The following is a 23,632-nucleotide window of genomic DNA, read 5'->3' on the forward strand; positions in this document are numbered from 1 at the left end:
TCCTCCGAGATGACTTTGTAATTCTATTTTGCAGAGTATACATCCCACGAGAATACTTGGTAATTTTATTTTACAGAGTATAAATCCCCCCGAGATGACTTGGTAATTTTATTTAACAGAGTATACATCCCTGGAGATGACTTGGTAATTTTATTTTATAGAGGATACATCCCTCGAGATGACTTGGTAATTTTATTTTACAGAGTATAAATCCCCCGAGATGACTTGGTAATTTTATTTTACAGAGTATAAATCCCCCGAGATGACTTGGTAATTTTATTTAACAGAGTATACATCCCTGGAGATGACTTGGTAATTTTATTTTATAGAGGATACATCCCCCGAGATGACTTGGTAATTTTATTTTACAGAGTATACATCCCTGGAGATGACTTGGTAATTTTATTTTATAGAGGATACATCCCCCGAGATGACTTGGTAATTTTATTTTACAGAATATACACCCCCCGAGATGACTTGGTAATTTTATTTTACAGAGTATACATCCCCCGAGATGACTTTTGTAATTCTATTTTGCAGAGTATACATCCCCCGAGAATACTTGGTAATTTTATTTTTATTTTACAGAGTATAAATCCCCCGAGATGACTTGGTAATTTTATTTTATTGAGTATAAATCCCCCGAGACGACTTGGTAATTTTATTTAACAGAGTATACATCCCTCGAGATGACTTGGTAATTTTATTTTCCAGAGGATACATCCCCCGAGATGACTTGGTAATTTTATTTTACAGAGGATACAGCCCTCGAGATGACTTGGTAATTTTATTTTTCAGAGGATACATCCCTCGAGATGACTTGGTAATTTTATTTTGCAGAGTATACATCCCCCGAGATGACTTGGTAATTTTTTATGTCGTCTGAATATGTTAGAGGGCCATCGCGAAGCTTATTATTGCCGCAGAGATCAGACTGGGGAGGGGGGTTGGGGGTAAAACTAGCGCTCACGTAGTTTTAGATATCCATTTCTCAGCCGATGGAAATTCGACTACTATATATTGATAAGCATTGTAAGCAAACCAATAATATAAACGTCAGTTTGCATGAACATCTTCACAAAAAGAAATCAATACAAACAATATAATCATATCTTTATATATTTGCTTGCACAAAACATTTGTTATAAATATATTTTCCATTTACAAATATAAAGTTAAAAAATAAACATTAATAAAAAAATAATTTGAAACAATAAAGGTACTTGTTAGGTTTTAAATACATGTATATGGGGGAATGAAGTCTTTTTGAATCAGTAATGGTCATACAACAAACATTCGGGACACCTCGTCGATTATAAATAATCATCCATATCCGATGTTTGACGGAAAGGGCCGAAAAATTTCGATTATGCATTTAAAGTAATAAACTATAGGTAGAAAAAGTACTAAATACAGTTTGTTCAAATTACACATGAAATTGAATACGATACATCTTCAAAGAATTCTTCAAAGAATTTGTCCATCTTTGTTTACCTTGGACAGAACCATTCGTCATATTAGGTAAAAAATTCAAATATGTAGTGACTAAATAGCGAACGGTGCAGATAATGAACAGGCACGTGCCAGCTTATCTTGTTCTGCACGGGATACATGGGCAAATTCTGTTACCGTCCACAGAATAAGGGCATTATCCCTGTTCACGTTTTTCACACATGACTTATAATCAGCAAAATTGATTACTAGTTGTAAAATAAATACAAAGGAAATCAAATTGCTTGAAATGACATCATAAGAGAATAATGCTTTACAACTATAATGTCTTGTTTGAATTTTGAATCCAGTGCATGTATAATTCCCTAACTTAGTATCAATAGTATTTATGAATTTTTAAGGATAAATCTTGCATGTAACAATAGCCGAAATAAAAGTCATAAAAATATCTAAAGAAAAGCAGCTTTAAAACAAATAAGATCATATGTGCGGAGTGATATGCGATTTTGCATTCGGAACACCTTGCCGATTAGCAATAATCATCTTTGTCCAAAGTTTGACGGGAAAGGCCGGGGAGTTGCTTTTATTGTTTGGCCGGGGAGTTGCTATAATTGTTTAAGTAGTTTCTGCCATAGAAACAAATCTACATTTAAATATCTTTCTTCATGTCGAGATGTAATGTAAATATTATGTTCATATATTCCTGGTTACGTTTATTATACACAAACACTTTTTTTAATAAACGTGTGCTTTACAAACAATGTATATCTTGTAGAAAACTGAAAATGTTTATCACAAAAAATGTTACAATGAGTAGTGGATTTCATCCTCTATGTAAGAGCCGTTTCTTCTGGGACTATAATTTGTATTTGGTTTATGAACACTGAAATGTTAAGAAAAAAAGGAGTTAGAGTTTCATCTATTTTCAAATTATTCTTTTGTTCAACTTTGATTCTACGTTTTTGATAATCTATAAATAGAAACACAGCTTGAAATGTATATTAAATTAAAAAAATTGCCCTACTTTTATTTGTCCTATGAGAAGGCCCAAATTTGAAAATTTATGACAAACGTCACGTCTATCCGGATAAACACTGCACGTCCGCATCGACTTAATTAGTTTAATTTTAAGCTATTTAGTGTTAATCAGGGGGAAAGAATGGTACATGTATCTTTAACAAAATTTGAATTACCTTAAATTTAGAAAATACGATTTGCACTATAAAACAAAACATCAAAGTTCCGCCAGATAAAACTGTTCTTGATGGCACCCCTGTAAAATGAAAAAACACCATTTAATCGCATTTATAATAATAATAATAATGATGATGATGATGATGATGATGATGATGGTGATGATGATAATAATAATTATAATAATAAAAAGGTGTAAAGAACCAAAGATAAAAAAGATACAAAATTATGACATCAAGTCATGGAAATATAATTGCGAATCGTTAGACGGTTTTGCTACAGTATTCAAATTTGGAAGAGTGTAATAATTATGTCGTTTACCAAACTTAAAATAAAGATATAAAAATTAACAAATTCTTGTTTCTTTTAACAGTGCAAAATTGTATCTGCAATCACATACATTGAAATTCCATAAATTGTCGCATGAATTAATCTTTTGTCTATTACTCAAGTCATTTTTCTTATATTATTAGGAAACTTAAATTTTAAGTTTAATGATTCTGCATTTTAAAGCGGCCTTCAGCTTTTCTGAAGGTTAAAAATATGTTTTAAATAAATCGTTTCATATAAATGCCAAATCAAAAGAATTGAGGTTTGAAATGAAAGATGTCATCGATAAAATTCATAAACAATGAGGAAATCCCTTCGATACCTCTAATTTACTAGTCATCTCTCTATATGTAAATTAGTAAAGTGGACGATTCGTTTCCCAATTTTCTATTTTTAGAAACAAAGGTCACTGCGCGCTATAAATAGCTCTCGGGACGCCGTCCTGAAGAAAAATTATGCTCGCCCATATGGTTTCTTTCCGGTGGCGAGAGTAAACAAACCCGAAAACACACACGTCCTGAAGAAGGCTTAACAGTGATAATTATGATGGACTTTGCCTACGTGAAATACTTAGTTTGAAACAGTACATAATTGTTTTCCAACAAACAATTAAAGCTGAAAGCCGCCTTAAATATATATGACATAAGTGATGACAATTTAAGCAAATTTCAATAATTTGACCTTGACGGTCAAGGTTAATTAAAGGTCAAGAGTCTGTAAATTTTGTAATGTTTGATTTCTAAGAAAAAAATACCTCCAGTAAGTTGCCCATTGGATCTGCACGTGTCTTGCTCAATGACGGTATCGTAACCATAGGAACACGTGCATTTGTTGTCTATGCATATTGCATAACTTACTTCTTTGCACTCCTCGGTAATATCACAGTACGTTTGTAGCACTGTTTAAAAATAAGAAACAAAATTAAGAAAGGAAAAGAAAAGAAAAATAGTCAACTGATTGCCGTTTTTTTTCAAGTAAAATTGTTGCAAAATCACGTGGTGCTTCTCCGTCATTCCTTAGTTCTAAATGACTTTGTAATTATATAATAAGACATTTTCACGTCATGCACGGCTGAAAGAGATTTACCGTAACCACAGAGACACCCTTTGCCGTAAAGATAATATAAAATTTGAACTGAAAATCGCAAAAAAATGCCACGTCGCAAAATTAACCAGATATACGGCACACAGCAATACCAATTATTATGGTGGCCGATTTGTGCCATGTCTTTTTTTTTGCTCCTCGGGACGCCAGGCGGAAACACGTTAATACTTCAAAATGACCACATTGTCGCACTTCTTCTCCGCTTTGCGCCAGACAAAAATACGACAAAGTGGTTACTTGATCAATTTGTAGTACTTTGTTGAGAAAATACGACATGGCACGAATCAGGCACCATAAATTATAAATACTACGAAATGATAAGTTTATATACATAATATTAACATAGGAACTTATTCTAAAAAACTTTTAATTATCTAAAAGAAATTCCTTAAACCGGCCCCATTCCCTTCCCCACCCCCAAACAACAAAATAAACTTAAACAACTAACAACTTCCCCACCTTTCGGTACACAATCATAATTCACGCTTTTCATTCCTTGAGGACATGCACATTTACTGTTCTGACAGCTTGAACCCTTGATGCCCACACATTCTGCGGAGTTTACGCAGTTATCACCGATCCCTGAAATAGTCGAGTGCAAAAATAAAAGAAAAACACCTCAATTCAACGGACGTATATATATATTACTGATTAACAACTTCAAATAACTTGCATCTTATAACTACTAACATGTACTGATTAACAACTTATAGTAACTAGCAACTTATAATTACTAACTTAAACTGATTAACAACTCAAAATAAGTAGCAACTTATAATTACTAACTTATACTGATTACAACTTATGATAACTAGCAACTTATATTAACTCACATGTACTGTACTGATTTACAACTTAAAATAACACTTGTACTGATTTACAACTTAAAATTACAAGCAACTTATAATAACTAACTTATACGGATCAACAACTTACGATTACTACATGTAGCAACTTATAATTACTCTTTTACTGATTAACAACTTATAATGAATAGCGACTTATTATTACACTTATACTGATTAACAACTTATTATAACTAGCAACTTATTATTACTAATTCAAACTGATTAACAGCTTAATATAACTAGCAACTTATAATTACTAACTAATACGGACTAACTACTTATAATAACTAGCAACTTATAAATATTACCAATTGTTTACCTCTTATTTCACAGTACTTGTGCGTCGTGTTGGACATCTGTTTGTATGCGGACATACACTCGCACATGTTTGTGTAAATTCTATCACACAGAGCGTGCGGTGTTCCTCTGCAATCATCGTTGTATTTGCAACTGTCACCAATACCTACAAATGATGACGTCATAAATGAAAAATACAGACAATGAAAATATTTTTAGTCACACATGAGATTTTATTTGCACGAATAGAACTGTTGTTGTTTACCCTTAAACTGCTAAATATCTTAAATAGACTTGTCCAGCCCTTATTTTTGGAACTGTCCATTTTATCAGGATGAAAATTGTAAGTAGGTAGAGTGGCAGCCTTCGCAGACTTTAAGCACTTTAAGCACGCGCAAGCTTGTCTGGTTCCATACTGACTGAAAAGGCTACTCACTTTCGGTTCCCTCAGGGGATGGGCTAAATCAAGATAATGCAGTTTTGGAGAACATACAGTCATTCAAACTGAACATTAAATCTATACATTAAATCTTACAAGTAGATCTTCTAAATTGATTTTAATTTCGCGTCGTAATTATTTGCGCAGTTCGTGTTCAAATATTTTTTCTATACAATCACAAATGTCGCGTGCTCTTAACAAAGCAGCCGGGCGACAAACGCGGAATACAGTAAAAGATAGATTCATAATACTCGCCCGTAAATCAATATCACCGTGTATATCCAGTAACGCTGGAATGTGAAAATAAAGCACGATTCGTGCAATAAGTAACGCAGAATTATGCAATAAATGGTGGAAACTATGTTCTTTATTATGATATTTAATTATTATGGAGTATCGAATTCAATTAAGAAATACAGCACTTTTTGTTATCACATCTGACGTCATACGACGTGTCACATTCCTGTCTGAACACTGCATATATTATATATAAACACAATTTAAATTCTCCTCTGGAAAATGAGAAATATGGAACTATGTTACAACTGCATGTATATTTATCCGCTTACCTTTAACCTCACATTGAGTTGTTGACAGTTGTTTTTGCCATGCTGGGCATGCGCATTTCTTAGATGCGTTACAAACTGCATTCGGAACACCTCTACAGTCTACGTCCATAATGCACTCTCCTCCTAGTACTAATTTGTATTAGATGATAAAAGAAAGAATAAGGATATATGTCAAAATTGACAAAAACAATGATTTATATATTTTCTGGTTTCTTTTCTTGTGACAATGCAGCCAACTATGTAGTTTTGCAATAGATTTTTTGGACAGATTTTAATGAAGTTCGATTGCGCCGACGCCAGAATAAGTCGGAAAGCGCAAACATTATTCAAATAGCCGGATCTTGAGACCGAGAAATTTAAAGCATGCGGTTTTAACTGACAGAAAGATTGTTGTATGTTAAAGGGGAATTCGCAAATTACACCAGAGGTGTATCTGTGTTTTTGGATAGATTCTATGACATTGATCTTAAATACCTATTTGCTGGCATCGGCTTTCCTTCCTCGTGTATCCGGTTGGACAAACACATTTCTTTGTATTTCCGGTATCACATACGGCTAGAGCAATAGGAGTACAGTCGGCATTATTGGCGCAAACTATGTCGTACACTGAAACGCAATAATAAAGCCTTGCTAAAGATGAACTTATTTACAAAGTCGATTATTTTTTATTTTTATGCAATAACAGCTTCTTTTCAAAGCCATTTTTCAAAAATAATAAATAGTAACGATCTCATATTTATCAATATATTTATTGTAAACGATAAAGCGCTTTCATAACGATCTTGATTTCGGGCTGAAGACGGCCATGTCAGTCAGTGACATTTAAATATAGAGCAAAATAGATCAGGGGTAAACCGGCTTACGCGAAAAAAAAAGTTCATTTTGCAAATAGCTCAAGGTATTTACCTTCCAATTCACATCGCTTATCACGTTCAATATATCCATCAGCGCATGTACATTTTTTGTCCAAATTGCTGCAAATCGACTTCGTGATCCCTCGACAATATTCGTCCCTTATACACGTCTCTCCGAGCTCTAAAACAGTAAATTGTATAGATTTTATAAACTTTACAATTTTTAAAATTTAATAACATGCAAAAATGGTGTTTGGCCTTTCGTTAAGAAATGGACTAAACTTAACAGTTTGAATCTGTTTATATTGAAAACTTACAACATACGAATCAGCAACATGCTTCTCTCCCTTAGAATAATACCGGCAAAAAAAACACAAAAAACAAAACAACAAAAAACAACATATTGTATAATCTAAATCAAATATGGGGATAACTTAAAAGTAAGAAAGAAAGACAACCTACCACGTGTTAAACATTGCCCGCCTATTTCTTTATACGCGACAGAGCACACACATATCTGCCTGGCCGAGTCACAAACAGCATTTTGAACACCTCTGCAGTTATCGGTGGTCGAGCAGACATCCGAAAGACCTACAAACATTATTAGTAAGACATACTTGATTTTTTTTTCGATTAACATATAATATGAACACAATAGAGACGTGCAGAATTAAATATATTCACTGATAAAATATGATGCAAATCCATACATTCGTGCAAAAGGGAGAAATCATTTTAAATGTATACAGTTGGATCCAACCTCTCCGCCCATATTTACTAATACCTTAGAAAATATTCATTAACGTGATAAATATCAATGTCAATATTCGTTTTATATTTGATTACGAAATCTTAGCACCTTTTCTGCAATGTAGACGTTTTCCCCTTAATAATTACTGCTCCCAGAAAGATGAGTCATCACCATGTGTCCTTGCAGTCCCAGGTGGATCCCTTTCGACAGCTTCATAACATTTCTCGCATTTGTGTGTAATTCATTTAAACACTAATCACTCTTGTCAATTCAAATAATGAAAAGATGGACAAAAATGAAAAAAAAAAAACATATTGTTTTACCTTTAAATGTGCATGTGTCCGCAGATCGTTTGTACGCCCCCATGCATGTACATAGTTCGGTGGCAAGATCGCATTTCACACCCACATTTTGTTGAGGGTTACAGTCTGTGTCTTGTGTGCATTCGTCCGTCAATCCTGGTATTCAAATGTTTATCTATTAACATTTCATTTCAAAATAGTGCAACAAAAACAAATTCTTTTTTTAAATATCTGAGTAAATACATTTATTATAAAAAAAAACGAGTATTAATTGAAGAAAACAACTCTCCCTCCCCGGTAGACACATTAAAAGACATAAACTTAATGAAGCAACAATTTTGTAAATTTTGTCAGTTACATGATGAAGAGGACAAATATCATTATAAAAATGTTAAAACCATACACTACTCATGAAGCTTATGCTTAACAAAACACGGTGATTAAATATTTTCATTTTGTTCCCGGAGAAGGATTACTGATAATTAAATGGACTGATTTGACACCTCCTATACAATATTTTTGTACAAGCCATTCTGCCATGAATTACATGTACATGTAATAGTGTATACAAGCAATGTGACATTCACCTCGCACTTAATTCAATATACCATTTGACATTGACATGGCATTAAATACCCGGTACAATAAACAAGCCATCTGACATTGACCTTACACTGAACAGAATAACAGGCCATTTGACATTGTCAGGGTACTTAACATAAAATGTAATGTACAAGCCATCTAACATTGACCTCGCACTAAAAAGAATAACAGGCCATTTGGCATTGTCAGGGTACCAAACAGAATGTACACGCCATCTGACATTGACCGCGCACAAAATAGAATAACAAACCATTTGACATTTGCATTGCACTAAAACGTATAACAAACCATTTGACATGGACCATTTTTCTCACTGACTCACAAAACAAACCTTTCATTTGACATTGTCCATTTATCGCCTTGTACGCGCTCGTACAGTCACATTTGTTATTAGCATTGCAGACAGAGTTCGGAACACCTTTGCAGTCATCTATGGCACTACATGTGTCGCTGAGACCTATAACGATTTCAAATATCTAAAAATGGTAAACAGTAGTATCGAAATACAAAAAAAACATATTCACTTGATTTGTAGAATGCTTTTTTTTACAGCCAATGAAAGTTTTCGTATTTTGTTTAAAGGGTTGAAATGCAAAACTAATACCTTATTTATATTGATCGAGTGTATCCTTTAACATATTTTGAGAAGTAGCTACCTTTCCATTCACATTGGTATAATAACAGTCCTCAGACATTTGGATAAACATTTGTATACATGTATAAATTATAACTTCTTCGGAAAAAAGAAAAAAAAAACAACTTTCTTTAATACATGATTAAGAACAATTAAGTTTTTAAATAAAATACATAAACAAAAATTGTCTCTCTGTCGAAAAATTACTACTATTCCGATAAAACCCCGCTAATCCGAACACCCTTCTAAACCGGACATGTATCTCGGTAGGAAATCGCCTGCTTTACAATGTTCAACAGTATTTGCCCAGTTTTCTCTCCTAATGTTAACTGGAGTGAACAAGTAATTGTGTATCAACTGTCCCTCAAAAAATAAAAAAATATATCAAAATATCTTAAACGAACCTTTCCAAATACATTGGTTATTTTGGCCATCTTTTGGTTTATAGGAGTTTGAACATACGCATGTTGATGTAGTTGGATTACAGATTGAGTTTGTCACAGCTTTGCAGTCATTAGTGACGCCACATCCATCTCCAAGAACTGATATTGTAAATGAAACAATATAGATAATAACATAAATTGAGTATAATTTTGTCGGAGAGTTACTTGCAATACTATAAGAAGAAGACCAGTTTTCCAACATTAAAACAAGATTCCTTCCCACAGGCGAGCATCCAGGTCAAACCTGCCTCCACCGTTTTTATACATGTGGAATTAAGTTTACGGTGTTGCAAAGTTAATGACGTGCGGTAAATCATCTGTAACACCTCGAATATACTCTAACTCAATGTTTCTTGGCTAACGTAAAAATTAATTAAATAACAAATGAAACAGAACAAGAACAGATTGCGCTAAGATCGGGGCAAATACATAAACATTACCTTTTGGAACACAGGTATTTCCTTGACTTTTATATGCGGGCAGGCAGTTGCACACAGTGCTTCCAGGATTGCAGAACGAATCTGGGACATCTTTACAAGTATCTGCGTTGCACGGATCACCTGGATCTAACAATGTATGTTATGATAATTATTATAATAATGATGATGATGATGAAATTGTGAATGTTAAAAGTTATGATGACAAAAAGGATAAAGATTCTCAAAATATTTACACCTGATGCCAATTTTGAAGATGACGGCTAAATGTGTATGAATACCAGGGATTATTTAAGGGAAGTGATTTACGCGCTGAAATTTTAAAACAAATTTGTTTATAGTTTCATTCTGAAATTTTGCATATAACGTTAAAAAATGTATCATACGTATAAAATATTGAAAAAAAAGCAAAACAACTCCTCTTCTGTCGTTAAAATATTTACAAACCTTTGAGAGTACATTCAATCCCTTGTTGTTTATATAAAGCTGAACAGATGCATATTTTGGTACCCCCGAGGTCACACACTGACTCCTTCACAGCAGTACATTCACTGTTGGACTCACAGGGATCTCCAAGAACTGTTTAAAACATATTTCTATTTTTAGAAAAGTAATCTATATTTAGACAACAATGCTATTTTTAGACGATGATTTTTTTTGCACATAAAGTTCTGTTATACTGTCATTAAATATATATATTTTGAATATTTCTATCTTTCGAAATAAAATATTTTAAGAAAATATGATAAAATCACTTTTTAGGAAATATACATGTATTAACTTTAAAAACTATTCTATGTCAACATGCAGTTCTAATCTTATGTCCGCAATTTAAATTTGCAGGACAATTATGAATTAGGGACAAAGTTCAATATCAATTTTTTACCTCCTCCCTTTTCCCTCTATCCCATCACCCTAGCACCAACTAAGCTATTTTTAATTTACAAAAAACCTTAAGCATTGACCATGTAGATGAACGATTATATTACTTTAATTGATTACTTTTTGTTATATACATGTATTATCAAATATGTTTTAAATATTTAAAATGGAATACAAACTACAATTTTGGTGGTGGTGTTGGTAGTTTTTAAGCCATATTAAATTTACTAGAAGAATAGTTACATTCATTTCTAAAGTTTATAGTTTCTTAATTGAAACATTGTAGGCATAAAGTTGTATTTTAAAACCGGATATCCTCTCAGAGAACCACACAATCACGTGACCTTGTGTGAAAAGATCAATTAATGCCGGAAATGGGGGAAAATTAGTTGTTGGTGAAAGATGGTCTCTTAAGACATTGCAATCTCTTTAGACAGTTCAAAGATCACTTGTGAATGGTGTACTATAGCCTTAGCCTAATGACGGAAAAATAAAGATTAATCATGGTCTGATCATGTTCTGCACTGTTCGCTTCTCATTAAGCTCTTTTTTTTTTTTAAGTTTCCCTTAAATATAACCCAGCAAATTGTGCGCTTTAGGGTTTTTTATAGTATAGACGATGGTCTGTGAAATATCAGTTTGTAAAGTCAGACGAACAACCATAAATAATGAAAAGATTTGTCCAAATTGAAAGCCCTTGAAAAATGACTAAATTGATGGATCGTGGATATACCTTTAGAAAAGATTTCTGCATGGGATTTATACTGACCAGATGGTGGTATGAACTAACCTTTAGGGACGCATAACCCGTTCGCTTTCTTGTATCCGGATAAACAAACACAACTTTCGGTGACGCAACGAGAGTTCGGAATGTTTCTGCATGTATCGGTCGTACATATTGTTGTATCTACGGAGAAAAGACGAGGAAAAAGAAAGAACAAAATGAAATGTTTGCATTGAAGGAAGTTATGGTGACGAAATGTCAATAACTACTAAGTCATACAAAGATCGAACGAAACTTTAAATACAGAACTATGTACGTTCAACAAATGTAAAATCATAAACTAAATAGCATAGCTTGTTATTGTCCAGCACGGGCGTACACACAAATTTCTTTAGCTAAATGCAGCCAGTAGAAACTAGTTATACAAAATTTTTAGTGAAAGAAGTCTGCAATTAATTCATATTTGCAATTCAACACAGTTTCTAACCATTTCTTACCTAGAATACACCTGTCTCCTTGTTGAATATAGGTCGAGCGGCACGTGCATTTTCCCGACGCACATGTTGAATCTGAGACGCTGACGCAGTCGGATGATGCGCCGCATGTATCCCCTAAACCTGAAAAATATACAAGAGGATTTTGTTCCTCCTTAAAGCTGCATTTTATAAATTTCATAAAAACAGAAATAACTACATTTGTTTAAAAAAGGGGTCCATATCGACTTTTATCTTAGTCATCAGACGACAAATTAAGCTTGATAAGCTTAAAAGTCAGCAACCTCATTTTGGCGAAATCGAAAGTACATTTCCTATTTACATGTGAAACTCCGCCTTTAGGACCGTTTATGTATAAAGTAGTTATTGCTTAGTCTTTGCAGTTATGATAATATTAAATGACCAAAGTGCATTGCCACCAGGAGAGAAAATTTAGCATATTTGTGGCTACTGCTAGATTAAAGCACACAATTTGTACACCTGAATACACTGTCATGAATAAGTAAGAAAAAATTACAAATATGGGGGCGTGCTCCTTTAATCTTGAGGAGCTGTTTTAGGACATCTCGATTGAAGATCACGTGGAAACGCCTTGTACTAAATTTATATTTAAGGGTATTTCATTCATCAATTTCTCGTAAAAGATTTGCAAACATCGTCACTTTCCGCATTTAAAATTTGAATTCAAAATCATGCGGTGAAAAAAAACAACCCGACCTGCTGCTGGTTATTCGGAGGTTAATTGAGTATGTGTAAACAGTATCATCAATGTTCAAACACGGAAAGTGCCGAATCATGCCGGAATTTTACGATGTCATGCTTGTCTCTATCACATGTTTTCCCGTGTGGGTGTAGGTTGTTTAGGACGTTTCATATTACACCAAATGGTAACCTACGTATCTATTACTTGACAATTGCACGTTACAAGCAGATTATATAACGTTATGTTACATTCAATATCATTATTATCGTCGGCAAACCTGTATTTATTACAAAACATACACCATTCTTATTACATATACTCCTATATAGTATGATATATTGTCAAAATCTGTCAATTTTCATTGGATACGGAAAGAGCCGAAGCTAGCCGAATTTATATGAAAAAAAAATGTCTAGTCATTCCCACTTACCCTTCGATACGCATTGACCACTTACTCTCTTGTATGCAGATGTACACAAACAAACCCCAGCATCACAGTACGAATTCGGAATATTTCTGCATGTATCAACGGTACACACAGTGGGATCTAAAAACAATAGACCAATAACAACGTTACGTTATTACTGAAATGCAAACTGGCTTACGTCAAAACATTGACACATGTTATAATAATTATACAGCTTGAATCTGTAAATTCTCGACCAGGAGTTGTCGGCAATTTCTTCCAATTTATTTTAAAGCTGTCCCGATTTACAGTCATCGTGGATTCTAATATTTTAACATGGTCATTTTAAAAATAATTGAGTTTTATATTATGTTTATATTATTTATCAATTCTAAGGATTATGGGCCCTATTGAATCGGTAAACATATGATACCGATATATACTCGAAGCTGCATCGGCTTCCTACGATAGTTATCGTGATACCTATATTAAGTACATTTTTGTCGCGTCTCAAGACGGGTTTTTTTTACTATGACGTCATTATTTGAGAGAACACCAATATGGCGGTTCGCATATATTGACTTGTCCGTGTCAATATTCTAAAGCAAGTCTGCATCTCCATGGTGTTCTCTCCGTTACTTCCAATTAAAGATTGAATAAACGCGAGTCGTTGATTAAAAAGAAATGCATTATTTTGCCCTTTCCTTCCAGAATTTCTACACTATTTAATTGTATCATTTTGTTAACGAGTTCTCTGATAAAATGAACGGTTCCTAAATTCTGAACAGGACTAGTCGATTACCAAATCGGGGTAATTGTAACGGTTTATTGGTGCCTACCTCTTACACATTGACCATTTTGCTCAAGGTACGTATCTCTACATTGACACTTCTTTAAGGTTTGACTACATGTCGATTGTGCAACTCCTGCAGTACAGTCGGTGTCTTGTTCACAACTGTCTTCGAGAACTGCGGTGAAAATATAAAAGAGCACTGGCATGTAAAAATGTGAAATAAACTTTTTTTACAATTGACATGTCATCGTCAGATACAGACGGTCAAGGTTAAAAAAGATTTGTGCAATTTTCAACTCGTCGAATTCAAATTACATAAATCATTAAAAAAATATGGTTTTCAAATAGCACAATGGCTTCGGTAATTGCCAGTAGGTTCCGAATGCCAATAGCGCTGAAGAATGTACATGTATTCTAGTAAAATTGATTTTTGTCTGTTTCATCTAGACGTTTGAGTCTTTGTCACCCACAAACTCTTTTCTTCAATGAGCGGCAGCCATTACACATTTTTATGGTGGTAGATTTGGAACGCTTTTTTGCGTCGTGTTGTCACTAGCGACAGCACGACAAAGCGCTAAAAGGCGCGTTGTCGGACATTCGTCTTGTCTTCCTGCCGCTAACGATGTACGCCAAACGGCGCGTTGTCGTGCGGCGTGTTGACGCGAGGTCACATTGTCGCTTTGTTCAAATCGAAGGATTTGCTTATAAGCCAAGTGGCAGGGCGACATCGCGACAACGCGCGCACGACAACGCGCCATTTGACGTGCCAGGACGACAAGAAGACAGCGCGACAACGCGCCGTTTGGCGCTTTGACGTGTTGTCGCTAGTGACAAGACGAAAAGGCGATAACGATATAGGTTGCGTTGTCGCTATCAACGCAACGCGCAATGTACCAAATCAGCCAACTTGGATATGTTCTATTGACGTTTGTGAACGTCTTAGTGAAACTGACTAAAAATTACTCTGACAGTATACGAAGCAGGTATTGGAGACTAATATTAATTCAATAAATATTGTGTCATGAAATTTGTTTAATTATTATCAGACATTTTTGGAAAGCTGTAAAGCTTTGGTTAGTATTACAAAGCGGTTGGATGATGTTGTTTACTTCAATTCTAACCTTTCAGTTCACATCTTCCGTTCACTTCTTTCACCTCTTGTGTACAATAGCACCTGGAAGTGGCCTGGTTACATCGAGAATATTGGAACCGAGAACAATCAGTGTTGGTATTGCAGACGACATCAGAAACTGTCCAAAAATAGAACAAAACATGTATACACCGTATGTCTATTTGTAGTAACAGGCATTTTATTTAAGGTTTCTGTTAGTTTCTTGTAAAATAAATATAATCAAACATAATATAAATAAGAATCGGCCATTCTCGGATAATATCGTTATAGTGCCGAATGAGCTTATTTCATATTTATAGAAGTTGATGTCGCAGACTTGTAATCTCGACATTGTGGGTTCGACTTCCGGGCTGGCTAACTAAATTTACTAATAGGTCTTTCGGATGAGACTTTCAATCGAGGTCTTGTGTATTAGTGCTTAAACACTTGGCACGCTAAAGAACCAGGTGAAGCTTCCGGAATTTGGGCATTTTTCTGTATCTGTATCATGCACTGTCCTTCAAAATTCTAAAATGACTAATAAAAACATCTTAGAATAATACTCTTCTGCAGAACTCGCCCATATGGGCAACCGATGGCGAGTATAAATAAACTCAAATACACACATCAGTGCATGCATTCTAATATTTGTTTATTTAATTTTTCTTTGGATTAAATGCACATAATGCCTCAGAAATCAATACTTTATTTTCAATCCTAAAGAAATGTCATACATGTGTTTAATAATGTTTTAATAATTGATTAATAGCATATTATATGTTTTAACAAGTGAGGAAGTAGCGCTGAACATGTTAATGTGTCGTGTCGTTAAGGTAGCAAAATGTAAACAAATTAGTACATAAAATACTAATTCACTGTAATTATACCAATTGCCAACATGACAAAATCAGCAAAAGATGGCAAATGAGTATTTACTTTGAAACAGTAACAAAATATCTAAAATAAAATAGTTTTTGAGAAATAAAAGTGTTAAAAGTATTTTTGTGGTGATTCAATGGTAGTTTCCTGTGCTTGTGTGAGTACTGTCCTGTGTGTCGGGTGTTTGAGTAGTGCCAGTATATAATGTTCGTAGTATACTGCGCGTGTGTGAGTAGTGTGTCCTGTGTGTTTGGACATTTTTTTGGTATTGTTGTGTGTGTCACTAATTATCTGTAGTCTATGTGTTTCAGTATTATTCTGTGTTTGATAGGTGTCCCGCGTGCAAGTGTTCCTAGTTTAGCGCGCATGTGTGAGTCCTGTATGTCAGGCAGTGTGTGAGTAGTGTTTTGTGTGTCCGGCCACTTTGTGAGAAGTGTCCTGCGAGTCAATGTGTGAGTAGTGTCTTGTGTGTCAGTTCAGTGTGAGTAGTGTCCTGTGTGTCACTGTGTGAATAGTGCCTTGTGTGTCAGTGCGTGAGTAGTGTCCTGTGTGTCAGTGTATATGTGCGAAATGTTCTGGGTGTTAGTGTGTGGGTAGTGTCCTGTGTCAGTAGTGTACTGTGTGAGTTTTGTCCTGTCTGTCAGTGTATGTGTCCTGTCTGTCAGTGTGTGAGTAGAGTCCTTTGTGTAAGAGTAGTGTCATTTCTGTCAGTGTGTGAGTAGTGTCCTGTCTGTCAGTGTGTGAGTTGTGTCCTATCTGTCAGTGTGTCAGTTGTGTCCTGTCTGTCAGTGTGTGAGTAGTGGCCTTTCTGTTAGTGTGTCAGTTGTGTCCTGTCTGTCATTGTGTGAGTAGTGTCCTGTCTGTCAGTGTGTGAGTTGTGTCCTATCTGTCAGTGTGTCAGTTGTGTCCTGTCTGTCAGTGTGTGAGTAGTGTACTGTCTGTCAGTGTGTCAGTTGTGTCCTGTCTGTCAGTGTGATAGTAGGGTACTGTCTGTCAGTGTGTGAGTAGCGCCCTGTCTGCCAGTGTATGAGTTGTATCCCATTTGTCATTGTGTCAGTAGTGTCCTGTCTGTCAGTGTGATAGTAGTGTACTGTCTGTCAGTGTGATAGTAGGGTACTGTCTGTCAGTGTGATAGTAGTGTGTGTACTGTCTGTCAGTGTGTGAGTAGTGTCCTGTCTGTCAGTGTGTGAGTAGTGTCCTGTCTGTCAGTGTGTGAGTAGTGTCCTGTCTGTCTGTCAGTGTGTGAGTAGTGTATTGTCTGTCAGTGTGTGAGTAGTGTATTGTCTGTCAGTGATTTGTTTTAATTAATTTATGTTATTGTTTATTATTTTTCATACGAAACATTGTTAGTATTTTTAGTGGAGTAGCGGGGGATCGAACTCGCAACCCCTAGACTTGTAGTCAGACAGTGTTACCACTGCACCACAGCGCCCGCTCTGATTTACAACTATTTAAAAAGTGCATTTATACATCATCACATAAGTAAACATGAGCTAAGTTATACAATTGAACTTTCACACCTATATAGTTAATATAGCGGTAAGGTCTATAGTGTTTTACAATGACTGACATTCGTGTCCTTGCTTGAGGGGATGTGATCAAGGACTATACAAAGGGAAAATAAGTAAGACTGTTGATAGAACCATACCAGAAAAAGCCATGTTACGTTAAATAGAATCACAGTTCTACTATTGACAATAAGTAAAAAAAGGTATAAACAACATATCTTGCAGATCAAATAAATATTTTCATAACTTTGTCATTATGTCATTATGATATAATACTTATTATGCATGTATATTTGTTTAAATATTGTAAATGTAATTATTGTAAAAATTGTTTAAATGTAATTATTTAATATATCTAAAATGAGCGTATGTCAAACAGAAAAGAAAAGTTTTAGGACAAAATCGTAATGAAATACTAAGTATACATATAATTTTGATTGTTTTATGATGTTTTTCATCATCATTATTATTATCACCATTATCACCATAAAGTTGTCAGAATATACAAAAAGCTCTTACTGTGTTAGTCACGCAAAATAGTTTTCTTTTTATTTAAATCTTAGTAAATTTTATCTAAAGTATATTTTTTCTCAGAAAAAAGTAATAGATATATGACAAGATAAATAAATTCTACCAAATGGTATCACCCCGTCTCCCTACGTCGACCAAGGGACTCAGTTGGTTATTCGCGTGAATCACCAACTACCAACCAGAAGGTAGTTGGTAATTAGAACTGTGCATGATTACCCATAAAAAGTACACTTTCCGGAAATAAATAATCATATTAGAAAAAAAATAAAATAAAATAAACGTAACGGAAATATGAAAAGAAAGATGTGTTCTCCAACACACTATCTTCTTATGTCCACCAGAGGACTCAATTGGTTATTAATTCGAACATTGCATGTTTTCCATAACATTTTTCGGGATAAATATAGCGGATATATAACAAGAAAGATGTTTGTTTTCAAAATGGAAACACACTGTCTCCTTATGTCGTCCATGGTTATTTGTGTGTATCCTAAACTATCTACCAGAAGGTAGTTGGTAATTCGAGCTTTTGGTAGGTAGATGGGAATTCGCGCGAATCAACAACTAGGTTCCCTACTTTATTCTGTGTTTGAAATGTATGGTGTGTTGTAACATTTAATGCTGGTGAAAGTGGACTGAATTACCAACTAACACCTGTTAAATAGTTTGGAATTACGAATAACCAACAACCAGCTAGTAGGTATAGTTGGTTATTCGAAGATCCTACTACCAACTACCCACAAAATTGACGCTCATTTTTTATTTTATACCCCTCATCCGACCAGTCCTCAAGTAAAAATGAGAGTATCGTTTCACTTGCAATTATGAAATAAATATTTGATCTAAAATAATCAACAAAAAAGAGGATGTACATTGTCTATCAAAACTCAAAATGTACTCACCTTGTTCAACAACGCATGCATTTGATTTAGCAACATAGCCAGTGGTGCATGCGCATTTTCTTTCTGTATTACAAATGGACGATGTTACAAACTTGCAGTCTGCCAGCGCCGTACAACTGTCGCCTAAACCTACAATTTTGTATCAGTTACTTCCCTTTAATATGTTTGATATAATCTAATATCACTTTAAAGCAGCATCCAGATAAATGCTAATTTTCATGAAAATTTTAAAGATGTATTAAAACGTCAACTGGGTCTGTACAGGCACGGATACACGCACCAGCAAAATGTGCCTAAATTTGACATATGAATTGTTTTTACAATGGAAACCGACTGGGGACTTAAGCAACCCGTCTGAGGACTTTGGCAAAGTATTAAGAACTAGAAAAACTAATAAAATCGTTCTTTTGCAATACTTAGAGTGTACCAGGTTACAGAGAAATTGTGATACCAGTTAAAGCAAAATATTGACATAAGCATATTTTGTATCAAAATTAGCAAAAATATATTGACAAAATGATGGGTAATATTTGAATGAAAATCCGATTATTAACAAACTTTTGTATAACGTGTAAGTAGCAGAGTGGTGAAAAATGTAAGTTACATACTAAAGGTTTAGGTAAATGAGTTTTCGCCTGTGTATTATTATTGAATATTGAACGGAACACCATTGCATACGCCAGACGTTGCGTCAGACCAATGCACTCTTTATCGCTTACGTCATATACGTTAATCCGTAGACGAAGTGGGCGCAACAGAAACAGAAAAAGTTGTCATTTAACTAGCCTTAAAACATTGATAAAACCCATTTTCCTTTAAATCCCTACGCTATTTACAAGTAAACAAAAACTCTGATAATTATCAAACGTCTAACAAAAGTAAAAATGCTTGTGTAGTCAATACATTTTGGCAATTTATAATATCAAATTTTCAAATAAATTTTGGTCAAGTAAGTATGCAATATTCCCAAGAAATCAAGTGCACAACTTCTTTGACCACTAAGTATATATTATTATATTATCAATGGCTTATAATTTCCCAAAAATATTCTCTTATAGAAAACAAACCTTTTTCTGAACAAGATGGGTTCGCCGGATCATTAAATATTCTGTCGGAAGGACATTCACAATTTCCGTCGGCGTCGGCATTTCTATTACAAATTGAGTACTTAATAGCCGTATCGCAAACTTGATCATTTGCACACTCCCTTGGCAATTCTGAAAAATAATGCATAGTGTACATTAAAACTAAAAGGTTGATTCGTTCTTTCCATAGAAATGTATGTATTAATTTCCCTATCCCTTAGTTAACACTAAATCTAGGTCAATTCGTTTAAGTATCTGTCACTTTGTCCTCTGTGCAATTGCATTTCCCGTAACAGGTTAGACAACTCTGGTATTTATATATCTTTAAGAATCATTTCCCCTTTCATCATTGAAGTTTGATAAGTAAATTGCTATTTGAATTATTTGAAGCCTAATAATTTCTTATTCAACAATATCTACACCACTCAAGAAACAAAGAACAATAACTGTGTCACATATTCCTACTAATTACGTCCCTTTGTTTTCTATTTGGTTTTTAACGTAGTAACATGCAGAAAATGTCTTCAAATTTTTATGTGTTTAAAATGTCACAAAATCTTTTCTGGTAATTTTGTTATAGTTTTAAACATGAGTTCACTCACGCATTTTTAAAGTTGATGCTTGTGTCACGTGACCTTTTTTAAATTTTAATTAAATAACGCATTTTATAGATAAATATAGTTGGACAAAAACACATAGAATTAAGTTTCCTATTTACGGAATTTTACTTTACTAATATTCTCATACTGTTAACTTGTCTAAAGAATTATAATAACACTTCCATCAGCATGTTATATCTATTTCTCTCAAGATTTAATTTCCTTTTTTACGGTAATTTGTCTATCGACTCTGCACAACGGGAAGAGCATCGGATTTGTAAACAACGGGCGACTGGCACGATCCTCGAGCGAGGCGGAATTTCCCCGTGACAATTTTTCTTTGACAATGAATCTAACGGTCAATTATTTCTTACTACTGATTCAGAAATCATATTATTGCGTGTGACCGGGCTGCAATCTTTAAAATAAATCGTCCTTTAAATCTATTGGCTGCTTTAAATAGATTATTTAAATGTATTGTATTCATACGCACTCTATATATTGTTATGCTCAGTATAAACAGAAGACAATGCCATGCTACACAAGGTTCTCGTAAATGGGACCTCGCATACTGATAAGTATAATAACTTGAATAAGCTTTTCAGTTTAGCCGGTTAGGTAGATTTACCGCCGAAAAATCGGCGTTCAAATCAGATAAACAAAGAAACAAATAATACAGCTCAGAAACTATTGAAACACCACGTGTTACTTTTTCCATCATGCGTGCGTTTGAAACCCTATGCACAGTAGCGCAACCCTGGTTTACAATTTTGAGACTTTCAGCATTTGGCACCTTGTTTTTTAAAAAGTTTTTTTTTACATCTTTAGATATGGCTTACCAGTAACTGGACAGTTGTTTAATTCAACAAACGTTAACATTTCAGATGTTTGTTTTACCCAATATCTGATCCTTTTTTGTACAACAGTGCACCTACAAAATAAATAAATAATTAAAGAAAGAAAGAAAGAAAGAAAGCAATAAAGAAATAAATAAAGAAATAAATAAATTCATGATTTTAATATAATGATAAAAGAATTGTTTAGATTATATAAGATGGACAAATTCCTGGCAGATATTTAGCCCAGTAAGGGTTTGACAAATAGTTTTTCAAAATGAAAGATGGCGTAATTACACTTACACTATATAAACATTGTTTGTCTTCGTCTCGTCTGGTATCCATTTGAAGAACACAGAAGACACATCGTTGCTATCTGCGTGTGACAAGGCTGCAATCTTTAAAATAAATCGTCCTTTAAATCTATTTGCTGATATAAATAGATTATTTAAATGTTTTGTATTCATACGCACTCTATATGTTGTTATGCTCAGTATAAACAGAAGACAATGTCATCAACACAAAGTGAATGTGCAGTATAAATAGGTCGTAAAGGTAGCAAAATGTAAACAAAGTAGTGTTTTGACTTCCATTATACAACATACTAATTAATAACTATTATTATTATTATAAATATTTAAGAGGGTATTATTTCGTTCTTTTTTATTTAATCACGGAAGAAAAAAACAATGGAAAATGTTTACCAAAATCTCAATTTGTTGCAATTGCAACTGTACAGCGCGCAGTAATACATGAATTAACTACTCGAATGTGCGTGATGCAATTAAATATACAATTTAACAAAGCCATCTTGAACTGTCTTGAGAAAACATAACCAGATAATTTCTGATAATGAAATGAAAAGCTGAATGCCACTGAAAATCATCTGAGAAAGTAGTCCCAAAAATAAATATTCAAATATGCCACTGAAAATCATCTGAGAAAGTAGTCCCAAAAATAAATATTCAAATATGGAGTTTTGACTCCGCCCACTTTCATATTTCATGTTTCATATTTGTTTTTTTTTAAACAAATATGACATATATTTAACTGACAAAGCACCAATATTTCAATGGTAAAGTTAAATATGAGCCGCATCACGACAAAACCAACATAATGCGTTTGCGACCAGCATGGATCCAGACCAGCCTGCGCATCCGCGCAATCTGATCAGGATCCATGCTGTTCGCTTACAAACCCTATTACAAGTAGAGAAACTGATAGCGAACAGCATGAATCCTGATCAGACTGCGCGGTAGCGCAGGCTGGTCTGGATTCATGCTGGTCGCAAACGCATAACGTTGGTTTTGTCATGACACGGCTCATATATATATATATAATATTCTATGTCGTCATTTTTATCTACAGTAACTCCTCATGTATAAACTGCTCCTACCTCATCACCGCAAACATTTGTTGTATTTTTTACCCCCTCTATTCTCTCCAGCTTTCCAACCGTCTCGTAAGTGTTTATTATTGGTCGAGCCTGACAGAAAAATCCTTTAAAAGGAACGCCGGTTTTTGCAGTTATTGACACTGTAATAAAAATATGTAATAATTTTATGCAATTATTATTATTGTCAGTAATTGTGAGTACTTTGAAACATCTGTTTAGAACTTCAAATCACTACGGGGTTTGCTGAAAGCTCAAACGTTACTCGAAACTTAAAGATATACAATGTACTATGCTCATCCATGAGTAAAATATTTTAATCACAGAAAATTTATTGAAATCTGTTAAATTCTTACCGAATATGTTTACCTTGAATGCTTGAGTAAAGGAACGAATTAACTATATGTATGGGAAGCTGTGTTATCCATTACAAGACAAATGAGCCGCGTCACGACAAAACCAACATAGTGGGTTTGCGACCAGCATGGATCCAGACCAGCCTGCGCATCCTCGCAGTCTGATCAGGATC

The 23,632-nt window shown here is 34.3% G+C and overlaps 1 protein-coding gene across 1 annotated transcript in view; it reads right to left on the bottom strand.

Moving 5' to 3' along the window:
- Positions 1 to 1,103: 1,103 nt before the first annotated feature.
- The window catches only part of LOC132746465 (protein draper-like), a 28,035-nt gene continuing 5,506 nt past the window's right edge, over positions 1,104 to 23,632 (bottom strand). The window contains exons 3-26 of the mRNA XM_060735622.1: positions 23,107 to 23,246; positions 22,014 to 22,108; positions 21,714 to 21,805; positions 20,258 to 20,407; positions 19,191 to 19,319; positions 15,381 to 15,509; positions 14,306 to 14,434; positions 13,491 to 13,607; positions 12,361 to 12,480; positions 11,930 to 12,046; positions 10,705 to 10,836; positions 10,261 to 10,386; positions 9,782 to 9,919; positions 9,075 to 9,200; positions 8,162 to 8,296; positions 7,550 to 7,678; positions 7,140 to 7,268; positions 6,708 to 6,839; positions 6,234 to 6,362; positions 5,248 to 5,391; positions 4,540 to 4,662; positions 3,731 to 3,874; positions 2,646 to 2,725; positions 1,104 to 2,335 (exon numbers count right to left, since the gene is read on the bottom strand). Coding sequence (XP_060591605.1) covers positions 2,327 to 2,335; positions 2,646 to 2,725; positions 3,731 to 3,874; positions 4,540 to 4,662; positions 5,248 to 5,391; positions 6,234 to 6,362; positions 6,708 to 6,839; positions 7,140 to 7,268; positions 7,550 to 7,678; positions 8,162 to 8,296; positions 9,075 to 9,200; positions 9,782 to 9,919; positions 10,261 to 10,386; positions 10,705 to 10,836; positions 11,930 to 12,046; positions 12,361 to 12,480; positions 13,491 to 13,607; positions 14,306 to 14,434; positions 15,381 to 15,509; positions 19,191 to 19,319; positions 20,258 to 20,407; positions 21,714 to 21,805; positions 22,014 to 22,108; positions 23,107 to 23,246 — 2,894 coding nt within the window. The 3' untranslated portion in view covers positions 1,104 to 2,326. The remainder of the gene's footprint in view (positions 2,336 to 2,645; positions 2,726 to 3,730; positions 3,875 to 4,539; positions 4,663 to 5,247; positions 5,392 to 6,233; positions 6,363 to 6,707; positions 6,840 to 7,139; positions 7,269 to 7,549; positions 7,679 to 8,161; positions 8,297 to 9,074; positions 9,201 to 9,781; positions 9,920 to 10,260; positions 10,387 to 10,704; positions 10,837 to 11,929; positions 12,047 to 12,360; positions 12,481 to 13,490; positions 13,608 to 14,305; positions 14,435 to 15,380; positions 15,510 to 19,190; positions 19,320 to 20,257; positions 20,408 to 21,713; positions 21,806 to 22,013; positions 22,109 to 23,106; positions 23,247 to 23,632) is intronic.

This window comes from Ruditapes philippinarum, unplaced genomic scaffold (assembly GCF_026571515.1).
Source record: "Ruditapes philippinarum isolate M1 unplaced genomic scaffold, ASM2657151v2 ctg612_1_1_1_1, whole genome shotgun sequence".
In the NCBI taxonomy this organism is placed as follows: domain Eukaryota; kingdom Metazoa; phylum Mollusca; class Bivalvia; order Venerida; family Veneridae; genus Ruditapes; species Ruditapes philippinarum.